At 39.0% G+C, this 12565-nt stretch overlaps 1 protein-coding gene across 5 annotated transcripts in view; it reads left to right on the top strand.

The window, feature by feature from the left end:
* Positions 1-12565, top strand: part of CACNA2D3 (calcium voltage-gated channel auxiliary subunit alpha2delta 3) — a 928576-nt gene that overhangs the window by 675868 nt on the left and 240143 nt on the right. For 4 of the 5 annotated variants that reach the window (XR_643716.2, XR_643717.2, XM_003894282.2 and 1 more), the window contains one exon: positions 294-311. The exons of the other annotated variant lie outside the window; for it this stretch is intronic. Coding sequence is in view for 2 of the 4 variants with exons in the window: in XM_003894282.2 (XP_003894331.1) it covers positions 294-311 (18 nt within the window). In the remaining 2 variants the exon portion in view is untranslated. The remainder of the gene's footprint in view (positions 1-293; positions 312-12565) is intronic. 5 annotated transcript variants of the gene reach the window in all.

The following is a 12565-nucleotide window of genomic DNA, read 5'->3' as shown; positions in this document are numbered from 1 at the left end:
GGTTCCAGCTTTATAGGAACTTATCAGCTGCTTTGGATGTGGTGATTCCCAAAACACATGCTGGAAAGCTCGTAGATTAACTGTTGATACCACAAATTCAGAAAGCAGGTCAAATAATCAGCACTGTAGTTTTGTTGTGAAAAATAACTTGCTTTACCTCTATTTCACTCATCTCCCCATTTTGGTTTCTCTATTTGCAAATGGCAACAAAATGAAGTTTTACGATTAATCTTAATTACTTATATAATGATCAACTTTTTTCTTTTTTGTTTTGTTTTGTTTTCCCCCTTCAGCTCCCTCAGGCACAAAAGGTAAATTCTCTTCTGTCACATTCCAGTCACCCCCAGAACTCACAAGTCATGCATGCCTCCATGGTGTTGTACATTTGGCACTGTTAATGACCAGTGAAATGGTTTTCTTCCACAGCTTCAGAAACCTGAAGTTGGGCAGGAACAGAGAGGCCAGCAGACTCAGTTGTCCACTGCTCCTTTGCTGAGTTACTTCCTCCAAAGGACCCTATGATGGCCAGTGATTGGGAGATGAATCCATGCCCAACTGTTTCTCTAAGAATTATCAAATAATAGGTCAATAATAAGTTTGGTGCATTCCTTCCAACATAGCATTCCAGGCCTTCTCTGAGATAATTTTTAGGGACACAAATAATGTGAGTAATTTGTAAGGCATGGTAACCAAGTTTAAATTCGGGGCTCCTAAGCCAAATCTCTGAAAACTCTTCTTGGATTTTATTAATTGTAAAAATCAGCAGCTCCTTTGCTGGCCTCATCATCCCAGAGACCATTAGAGCAGATTTCTTGCCAATGGCCAGACCCTTTCACTGGTCTTCATTGTCTGAGATGATCTAGTTCCACCATCTAGAATGTTCTCTGTCCAGAAAGACTCCATGTGGTTGCAGGGATGGCTTTGCTGTGTCACCCTCGTAGCATGTCATCGTATCCTAAGGACATTTATGGCATAAAATATGTCACTCAGTGCCTGCTGCATTGTTCTTGTGTGTTTCACAAACATAAGCAAGACTTCTGGAAGACACAGCAAGTTCTGGGGGCCAGATGTTGTGTTTCAAGAGTTAAGGTAGGGCGTCACCCTGAAATTTAAACAGCATCTCCTAAGCTCTCCAGTTTAGAGCAAAGATGATTTGGTTCCTTCTCATTGAGAGAGAGCACAACTGCTCTACTAAAGACAGTCTGTTCAGACCATATGGACAACCAGAGGCCTAGAAATCATTACACAATTACTCAAATATATTTGAGGTATTTAAACAAGGCAAGACATGCTAGTGTGTGACTTGGCTTGTGGTAATGTTTGATTACACTTCAATGCCATCACAAAAGGACTGAACACTTCATTAAAAGTTAAAGTATTCAAGGCTCACAACAGCTTCCAGGGTAAATAAATGGTCAGAATTCCAGATTGTTTGGAAGGCTCAATGTCTTTGATAGGACATGCTTTCTTAATTACCTACATTTGAATTTTTTTGATAGAAAGACTTCACAAATTCTGTGCCTAAAAATGGACCAGCTTCCACTTATTGACATTTATTCATCAAATTTCCACCGATGCATATACAAAGTATTCCTGTTATAGAAAAACTTCATGAATTGGAGGTGCCATCAGCCATAGAATTTTATTTTATTTTATTTTATTTTTTGAGACAGAGTCTCTCTGTGTCACCCAGGCTGGAGTGCAATGGTGCGATCTCAGCTCACTGCAACCTCCACCTCCCAGGTTCAAGCAATTCTCCTTCCTCAGCCTTCCAAATAGCTGGGACTACAGACATGCACCACCGCACGTGGCTTATTTTTGTATTTTTAGTAGAGACAGGGTTTCGCCATGTTGGCCAGGCTGATCTTGAACTCCTGACCTCAGGTGATCTGCCCGCTTCAGCCTCAAAATGCTGGGATTACAGGCATGAGCCACCGTGCCCAGCCAGCCGTAGAATTTTAAAACGAAGTTCAAAACAAAGCAACACAGAATATAGAAGAACAAGTGTTGCTGGGCTATGTAATTCTTCAATAGCAGTCACTTCATTGCATTAGCTTCTTCTGTCATCATGTATTGACTCGCATCATATGCCCTGCAAAATGGAACATTTTATTGTGGTCATATAAAGTCCAGAGTCAAGGAAGATGCCTCAGCTGGCTTCTAATTTTTTTTCCCTGTCTCTGAATGATGTCAGACATCCCAAGGGACTTGTTGTGTAGCCCTATGTGAAAAGGAATAGCTTTGCCTTCTTTTCCTATCATGGCTAGAAATTGTCTTTTTTTTGTTAAAATAGAGAAAGGCACTTACCTTACAAAATATTAAGAGATCTATGCAACATGGTTTCCGAATCCTTTGGGGGTAGTTTCTGGGAAGTTCAGCTCTTTGAAGAAAAAGTTTGAAAATAAACCTCAGGTATCTAGGCTGGAGGGTAAGAGGAGTTGAGGGAGAGGTGCACCACAGGTTGAAGGCATCCTCCCGAAGCCTGCAAGTCTTCACCTGGTGATGTACTAGCATCCCTGCCCCCAACTCTCCTTCCCACTCCTTCCCCAGTATTACCTCAGTGACACTTGCAGAGGCCTTTGCTAGAAGAATGAGGTTCTTGCAAATGTCAACTGTCCTTAGATTTACTGTCTTGCTGCTTGACCAGCAAAGGAACGTGGTGGTTCCATTTTAGCCTTCATCCACTTGTTACCATGGGTGAGTTACTTAACCTCTCTAAGCCTACATGTTTTTATTTATTTAAGGAGAATGATAAACTAATTTTCCACTTTTGTTTTGAAAGTTACTTCTCTTACCTGTTCCTCGCACAGAGCCTAGCATATGCTAGACCCTCAAAATGTAGAGTTCTCATTACCACTTGGCTTAACTTGACCCCTGGTGCTTCAGAGCACATCAAGAGAACAGTCATATGTGAGGGGTGGTCTGGGACCTCTGCCCAGTGTTTTGTGATTCTGACTCAAGCCTAATGAATAACTGGGAGAGGGCAAAAGAGCCCAACAGGTATGGGTGCTACCCCCATTTCATTAGAAACTCTGTGGTTGGGCCAGGCACGGTGGCACACGCCTGTAATCCTAGCACTTTGGGAGGCTGAGGCAGGTGGATCACAAGGTCAGGAGATCGAGACCATCCTGGCCAACATGGTGAAACCCCATCTCTACTAAAAATACAAAAATTAGCTGGGCATGGTGGCACACACCTATAGTTCCAGCTACTCGAGAGGCTGAGGCAGGAGAATTGCTTGAACCTGGGAGGCGGAGGTTGCAGTGAGCCAAGATCACACCATTGCACTCCAGCCTGGTGACAGGGTGAGACTCCACCTCAAAACAACAACAACAAAACTCTGTGCTTGAACTGACTGCACCTTCTTCATGTAGTCAGAAAGAAATGGAGATTGGTCTTGAAACCCCAACAAAGCAAAAACATGTAGGGAGAATTGTTTTGAGAGGTTTCTTCCTAATGCCTTTGACGTTACCCATAGATTTCACCCATCTGTGGCCATGATTCTAATGAGCTCTTTCCAAACCCCTGAGTTTGTTGTTCCAGGGGTGAAAGAGAGGCACCCCCAGCCGCTACAGCTTTGGCCTACTTTTCACATGAGGTCATGAGCGCATACATTGGACCATATGGTGTCTGCATTTGTGCTGTGTTTTTGTTGGAATCTGACTTTGTATCATCTGCAACTATTTTCTCTATAAATATTTTAAATAGTTATGTCTCTGTAAACATACTTATTTTAATCTCTTGGCTGATCTGCAACTAAAAATGTCCCATTTGGATGTCCCTCTTATGTGTGGCAGCCATTAAATGACTGTTGTCTGTAAGTTATGGTTTTCATGATTCTAATATTTTGAGGGTCTTCCAAAACTTCTCTTCTAGTGCTTTATGACAATGTTTTAGAACAACAATTTGAAAAAATATATATTATTTTTTCTATGATTCTTAAGCATCTCCAAGATAATTCCTAGACTCTATAAATTTCAAGCCTTGATATAAAATTGGAGTGGCACTAACTGGTGATGAACCTGATAAATATTAAATATTTTTCCCAAATATGGAGGCAGTGTCCTGAAGTTTTGGCTTAAAAAAAATGTAGCAATACAGATGCAGCACTTTCAAGGCATCACAAATTCATTCTTCTGGGTAGAAATTGGACCAGTTTCTCTGGTGGATTGATTGTCCCTGAATTCAGCACTGAAGAGAGGTCTATGTGTAAAAAGGTCTGCCTTTTTAAAATTCTTCTTTACTTCTACAAAAATGTCCAAGAGATCTGATTTTATGATGATAACATAGCGGAATTACCCAAAGCCGTTTACAAATGTATGTTCAATGGTAATACTGTTGAACAAAGTCGTTCATTTTTCTAGCTGCATTTTTCTTCACATAGGTTCTGTCTGTAGGAGCTAAACATCAGTTATTCGCTGCAGGATTAATTTAATCAATATAGGTTTAATCAACGTAGAGTGGGCCTTGAATGTTTAAAGTCAAAAATACTCCTCGGGGAATTCCAAATGTGGCTATTTATGTGGATGAACATGTCCAGACCCTGGTACCCTTTCCCTTCATTTTCTGCTGCATCCACACAATTTAGGAATTTACCAAAGACCATTTCTTAAAGGTTTCCTAGGTGCTCTATGTCTTTCCTGACACCATATTAGTTAATATCAGCCTGAGAATTTTGAGTAGGCATAAGCATTTTTCACAAAACCATAGTTAAAGCAAACCACATCTCTAATCCTGTTTGGAACAGCAATTGATGCATTCAGGGCTGCGCAGTATGGCAAAATGATCCCTATTTAACAGCCCGACGGCGTGTTTTGTTTCCTGTTAGGAATAGCTTAACTTGCCTCCTTGAACAAACACAGCAGGGTTCAAGATCTGTTGTTCTATGCCTGCTGTGATATTCTGTGCTGCTTAACTTGTATGAGGACTCAGGAGTGCATAAATTAGCTTCTTAAATGGAGGTCGATTTTTGGTCTTTCTTTCAGGATGGAACTGTTTTATTAATTTCTCCCCCTGAGTGCAAATGGCATCCTGAATCTATTTGCATTTTCTTTGTTTCCTTGTTTATATTATATTTTGAAGGAATAAATGGAAGCATTCATTTTTCTAGAGTCTTTTCTTTCTTTCTTTCTTTCTTTCTTTCTTTCTTTCTTTCTTTCTTTCTTTCTTTCTTCTTTTCTCTCTGTCTCTCTCTCTCTCTTTCTCATTCCTTAGGTACAAATTTATACAAGTAGAATTTGGCGTAGCTCTTATCTCAGGGTAATCAGATTTCAGCAATTGCGAGGCATCATTTATCATTCTTTGCCTCATTTGACTTCTATACTCTGAACAGTTGAATTAACTGTCACTGAAAATAGAAAATTGAAAGTTTGCAAAGCTGCTGTTTTTGTAGAACTGCAGGTCTAGTGATTTTAGTGTTTCATTATAACCATCTAAATTGATGCAAATGAAGTACAAAACTGAGAACTGATAATGTTTACACTTGGTTCTGGTTTATGATTCATTTGCTTTTACCTGTACTTTGCTTTGCATGTAAACTATTATGTCTTGTTTTGAAAACCCTGTTTTTCTCCTTATCATTTACCATTTTATAGTATCATGTAAGGTACTTTTTATATGCATTCCCAAGCTGGGGCTGTTAAGATTGATATACTTACAGTCTGAAAAATGATAGCAGCACAATGGGCTACAGTTTAAATTACTGGATCTATTTTGTGAATAAAGCCACGGCGCTAGAAACCAGAGAGCAAGTCTAGTCACTTCAGCTTTTCCCATGGTCAGTGTGAGAGGCTCTGTGGAAATCTGAGTGATGGCATGTTGCTCAACACTAACAATGGTTATATAACTGAGTATTTTGTTTTCTGCCGTGGTTCTGTATGAGTGTGTCTGTGGCAACCCAGACAGGCTGCTCTGCTGCTGAGGAAGGAGGTGAACTTTGCAAGTGTACCCATGTGAGTCTTGGCTGACCCCTTTTCCATGGCCCTGTCCAACTTTGCACTTGAGACCATAAATAAATGAATGCAAGACCCTCAGATTCAAAACACTTGGCTTCCTAATGGCAGGATAGCCAGCAGGGCAGCACATAGGCACTCCAGCCGAAGCTACGTGTGGGTTCCTGGGGGGCCATGGAGCTCCGTTTGGAAGCAAGATGCTATTTGCATTTCTTTCTTTCTTTCTTTCTTTTTTCTTTTTTTTTTTTTTTTTTTTTTTTTTTTGAGACAGAGATTTGATCTTATTGCCCGTGCTGGAATGCAATTGCGTGATCTCGGCTCGCTGCAACCTCTGCCTCCCGGGTTCAAGTGATTCTCTTGCCTCTGCCTCCCGAGTAGCTGGGATTATAGGCACCTGTCGCCATGCCCAGCTAGTTTTTATATTTTTAGTAGAGACAGAGTTTCATCATGTTGGCCAGGCTGATCTCCTAACCTCAGGTGATCCACCCGCCTCAGTCTCCCAAAGTGCTGGGATTTCAGGTATCAGCCACCGTGCCTGGCCTGCTATTTGCATTTCTTATTGAAAAGAAATAATCTGTTCATGTCAAACAACCTCATAGTGTGTGTCTACTTGTGTGTGAAGGGAAAAATCAGGGTTTACTCCATTTTCAAATTTATTTGAACATTTGTAGTGTTTATGTACTATTTTTGTGCTTTATATACTATTTTTCCTGATTATTCAGGGAAAAAAACAAAGTAAAAACAAAAGATTCCATTTTATTATTAACTTTTTTAAAAGTTTTTTTAGCTTTTACACTTTTATGCATGAAAATTGATAAAAGCCTTCAATAAAACATTACCACTACATACCAATAACTTGCACACTTTCAGCCTTTGACTCAATAACCTTCTTTTGCAGAATCTAGCCTAAATTGGTCAGTGACTTGCAATTTTATTTGTAATGAGGAAAAGAAGAGCTAAAATACCTGAAATGAGAAAGTGGTTGAAAAAGTCACTGAACTTCCCAAAAGATAGAATATTAAGAAGCCATAAACAAAATCATAGTTCAAAAGGATATTTAATAATGTGAGAAAATATATTATTTTAAAATCAGAGTGTAAAATTTTATGTACATTATGCTCCTGTTGTGTGTGTGCGTGTGTGTGTACAAACAGATGTACAAAATTCTATTGGAAAGAAATGCATAGCCATGTTTAATAGTGGCTATTTCCTAGTGGTAGGATAACAAATATTTATTTTGTTTTCTTAATACATTTTTGCATATTTCAAATTCTATATGATGAGCATATATTATTTTTATAAGTAAATGATTATATTTGTAGTCATGAACTAATTGTATTACTCATAAATACACTAAATGAAATAAACTACCAAGAGTTAACCTAACAATTGTCTGCTAAGCCCAGCTCTCCCAAGAAATAAACAAATGAAAAAGTGGGAAACCCAAACTCTGTTGTAAAAATACACATACATAACATGCATTGATTCTTGGTACACACAGCTATAATCAGAAGGACAAAGGTTTATAAACAGTAGGTTGTCTTACGTGGGACAAGTCTAAAAGTACCTTTGTTTATCAATAATCCTTATTTTCTACCAAAGGTGATCTACCAATCTTTCTACCAATCTTTAATCAAAGGCTCAGTCCATGTCAGATGCTTAGAGCGACATTGATCTGAGCATGGAAAATCCACAAAAAAATGGCAGGTGTGTGGTTAAACCATGGAGGTCACCCACCCTACCTGAGCCTCAATTGGTAGGTGTTGCCTATCCTCCTCACACCTCTGGTTGGGGGAAGGGCTACCTTGGTTTAAAAATGGAAAAAATGAAGCAGGGTGAAAATGACATCTGCCCAATTTGCTCTTTGGGGACTGTTGTACCAGGTTGTGTGACCTCTGGTATTGCACTCATCATTGCAGAAGGGATGCATTCCACTCCTACAGGTGAGGCAAAGGAGCCCATTGCTCTTAAGACTAACTTGAGTCAGCTGGACATGGAATGGAGGCCCCACCTGCCAGCTCTCATTGGTAACCTTGGACCAGGGTACCATCGTCCTGAGCCTTGGTTTTTCTTGTTTTACTGGGGTACAGACACGTCCCTTACGGGATTTTCCTGAGAGTACAGGAACAGCACCTGCTCAGGGCCCATCCATCCACACCCCGTGCTCAGTGAGAGGTAGTGTTGGCCATGGTAGGGACAGTAATATTATTAATAATGCTAGCAGCATTATACCTTGTTTAATACAGACACATTTGATAAAGTAAAAGCAGAAATGGTTTCTTTAAAAAATAGGCAAAAAGAACTTGGTGTTAGGTTGAAAACCAAAAATTGATTTTATAGTTCCTTACATCTCAATGCTTTCTAGTTTCAGACTTAATTTTTAGTGTCTTAGAAATCCAGTGTCTTCTTTCAAAAATTCTCATTTATTTAAATATGTGAGTGTTTTCTATTTATTTAAATCAAGCACAGTTATAAAGTATGACTCTCTTAAGGTGCTAAAACAATACAAACTGTACTCACAACATTGCTACAATGAAACTGCCTTTTCTTTTGAATATTAAGGAAACATCTGAATAAAAACAATAAAATATTAAAAGTTGTTTTCATCTCAGTTGTTCTTACATCCCCAAAGATATAAAAATACCCTTCTTCCTTCTACATAGAAAGGAAGGCAGAGGATTGAGGAAAGTTATTTCATAAAGCCCTTTGAATTGGGATACCATGATATTAATGTCAACATCACCAATATTTAGCCTGGGTGGTCTTGAAGAGGACATCACAGGACACTCAGTGTTCTGTTTCCTTGCTTCTAGATACAATTCTGTAGGTCATTTTTATTGACACAAAGTTGATCTTGAACTCAATGAGTTGGATTTTCATTTTGGGGTCTCTTCCGTATTTCTTGGTAGATTTAGAACACCTGTATCCATCACTTGACACACGGGGTGTTTCCTGAAATCAACAATGCATGAATCTACACTTTACGGCCAAGGCATTGGAAGAGGCCAGCTAAAGAACAAGTTAAAGGACAGCTGCCAGTATCTTAATGAGATAAAGAATTAAGCAACCCAGGAAATAAACATATTTTATTTTCTGATTGCATTAGAGAAAGATGACACAAGAACACCATTTTAACACTGAGGTAAATCAGATTCAATACAATTTAGTTACTAATTTGAAAACCAAATCTGTGTAAAATATAATAAATCAAATCTGTATCAAATCAATGTCAAATCATCATCAGTGATTTTAATCTGACTTTATTAGTTCTCATAGGAAGGGATTTCCTGTGTGGAAGATATACTAGATTAATACGATGAGTTACTCAAGAGAAAACACGCATACCATGCATGCGTATGCATAGCTTTTCTTTACTTTTTGGCAACATTTTTTTTTTTTTTTTTTTTTTGAGACAGAGTCTCGCTCTGTCGCCCAGGCTGGAGTGCAGTGGCCGGATCTCAGCTCACTGCAAGCTCCGCCTCCCGGGTTTACGCCATTCTCCTGCCTCAGCCTACCGAGCAGCTGGGACTTGACAAATCTAATTTTCTGACAAAATTTGTCTACCTGTATTGTTTGTGCACATTAAAACTAAAAAAATTAATTATTTTAATGAAGAAACTGCCTTTCAGTTTTTCTTAGTAAATTGAGCCACATATTTAATGGTCTGGTCATGTTCGACTGCCTGATGCTTTTTCCAGTCATGTTATTCACTGGTCACATCCCCAATTAGTGGATATATATCCATTACAAACCCAAATGTAGCCCACTTCCATGAGAACTGAAGGAATGGCTCCGGACGCACTGCCAGACATCTCATGCCAAAGGATTCAACTGAAATGACCCTCTGGGGTAAACTGGAGCAGTTGTGCAATCCTGTACATCAGTGCTACCAAGAAGTTAAAAAACAAAAAGTTAGATGTTTATCCCTTCAAATTAACTAGAAGGATTTTGGAAAACCCAACCAAGTTTCATGAGGTAGAAAATGTCAAGCAAAGACTAATGCCATGGTATGGATTTTCTTTTTCCAGAAATGACTCACGAAATTGAACCACTTGCTGAATCATGAGCCCTGTGTGCTTGGATGGGACCCATCCATATTTGCCCAGGCCTGGAACACATTAGATGATTTACAGGCTGGGTACTTCTGAAGCATCTGTCCCTCCTTCCCAGACTCCCTTCCTCTATAACAACTTCCTTCCCAATGTGCATCCTTCCTAATCTCCTTTAATATTTATGATCATAATATTATAATTAACCACCCCCCACCCCCACCAACTGCTTTCATATTATTTAACTGTTAAAACCAAGATATTTCGATCATGGGATAAAGGAAACATGTCTTCCTATTTTGTTTATGCAGTTCAGGAGACAGATGAAGTTCAAATCTTTGGATTTCGAAGAAGCATAAGAGTTTCTCTGGCCTAGTCTGGAATGGTCTTTATGAGATTAATTGCACTTGTCAGATGTCCCAGGCACGGTGCTAGGCACTTTATGTCTATAATGCACTTAATGCTTCTAAGAACTCTAAGGACTTTTCCTATTTAAAGGACGATTTGCTTGATTGCAACCTCCTTTACTACACTTTAATCTCCTGAGGACCAAACATGACATTTGTCTTTGCACCCCGAAACAGGAGACTGAGGGTGGAGTGGTTACTACATGGGCTCTGGCATCAGGTAGACCAAGACTCAGATCTCTATTCTGCTGTTTTCTGTACCTGGAGCAAGGTACTTTGCCTTTTTAACTCCTTCACTTGTAAAATGTGCATAGGCACTTGGAAGGTCTTTGTCAGGGTTCAGTTTAAGGCTAGAAGATGCAGAACATTCACAGCAATGTTTGGTAACAAGTGACAAATGATATTTGGCAATGGATATGGAAAGGTAGGCATGTGGATGGATAGACAGAAGGAACGATGGAAGGATAGAGCAATAAAAATGACTCAGCAAGTTTGAGTAACCTTCTCCAGCATGTTAATGCAGGTCTGTTTGCTTCCGTTTGCTTGTTACTTTTTGTCTTCTCCGTGCTGCTAAGCACATTGCAGTGTTCAACTAAGCTGGTTTTTTTTTTTTTTTTTTTTTTTTAAGTCCTTTTCCTTTATCGATGTAACATCAGCTGGACGTTGTGCACCAGCTTCTCGGCACTTCCTTACAGTCTCAGTCCAACCACACTGATATAGGCAGAATACACGAAGATATTCAGTGAAGGAGCCATGAGCAAGGAGAGGCTGTACGATGTGAAAGAGGGAGCACTAACCCCAGAGTCTTGCCTGAATTCCGATACTAATTTTCTGTGCCTTCTTTCCTCCCTGGGCCTCATTTATGAAATAAATTAAAGCATAGTGTTGGAATAAATTCATGTAAGGACCATTTGCTTAGCATGTCTTGTGTACCATGCTCTGTGCTAAATGCTGTGGATGAAAAGAGGAATCTTTCCCAGCTTCTGCCCTTGGAGTTCACAGGCTCTACACAATTCCCAGTACTTCTTCCAGCCACAGTGTTCAGTGACTTTGCTTCATTAATAGTTTGCACAAATTTTGGTCCTAGATGGTATCTTTGGTTGTAGAATAAATATGATTATCTTTGTAGTGAAGTTTGAGAACATCTGGTTCTCATTTCCACTTAGTTAGGGAAGGTTTTATGGAGGAAGCAGCATTTCAGGGGGTCTTTAAACAAGGAGAAGGTTTTGTCCTAGGGCCCCAAAGCTCTGACAGTTGCCTGTGTTTTCAGGCATCTATTTGGAGGTGTCTAAACCACGTTGGTGAAAATATGAACATTTGGCCACTATGGGGGGTCAATTATGTGTCATGACTCATCATAAATATTGACCAAAATCCAATGCCTCATGATAATTTTCATTGTCATTTGTCCTGGGCATTCTTGAAATAAGCAGGTTATACCCAAATAAACCAACAAAGCAGTTTCCAAGACAGCTTTCAGATATGTTAATCAGTGATATTCTCATGACTATGGCTTTATTTATATATGTTCCTGGTCAAAGGCAGTATCCTCCCTCTATCTAGATGTTTACTCATAAAACATATTCCTTGCTTAATGACATATCCTAGAATCACTGGAACAAAAGGACAGAATATCAAAATGTTCCTGAATAATAACAATTTTATGAGAAGAGGACTGTTTTTAGATTCTCATATAGATGTTCCAAGATTGTCCAGCATTATATTCACAAAGTTGTCTTCAGTTTGTTAAGAAGAGAAAGAGAACAAACAAATTCAACAATTTAGCTCATACAAGATGCAGTTAAAGTTCAAAGAAGGAAATCTGTTTACTTTTGTATTTAGACAAGTTAAAATGCAGTGAAATCTCATAGAAGAATACAGAATCTCCAAATCTCAAATGCAAGTAATAACGATTCAGTAAGAAGAGGGAAAATGTTTTGGCTAAAAGCAAAATATCTTTTATGTAGCATTCTCAAGGATTTAGTGACACATTTTACCAAGACAATCAAGTGAAAAGCAAGAGGACATGTTACTTGAAAGGTTTACTAACTTCTTATTCTTGTTTCTTATTCTTATTGTAAAGTCTCTCAATTAAACCTCTCACAATCAGCAAACCTCAAGATTATCACTCACAGTAGTGGAAATCTAAAGAATATGA

The sequence above is a fragment of the Papio anubis genome, chromosome 2, assembly GCF_008728515.1.
Source record: "Papio anubis isolate 15944 chromosome 2, Panubis1.0, whole genome shotgun sequence".
NCBI classification, from domain to species: Eukaryota; Metazoa; Chordata; class Mammalia; order Primates; family Cercopithecidae; genus Papio; species Papio anubis.
This window is presented reverse-complemented; position numbering and strand designations above follow the sequence as displayed.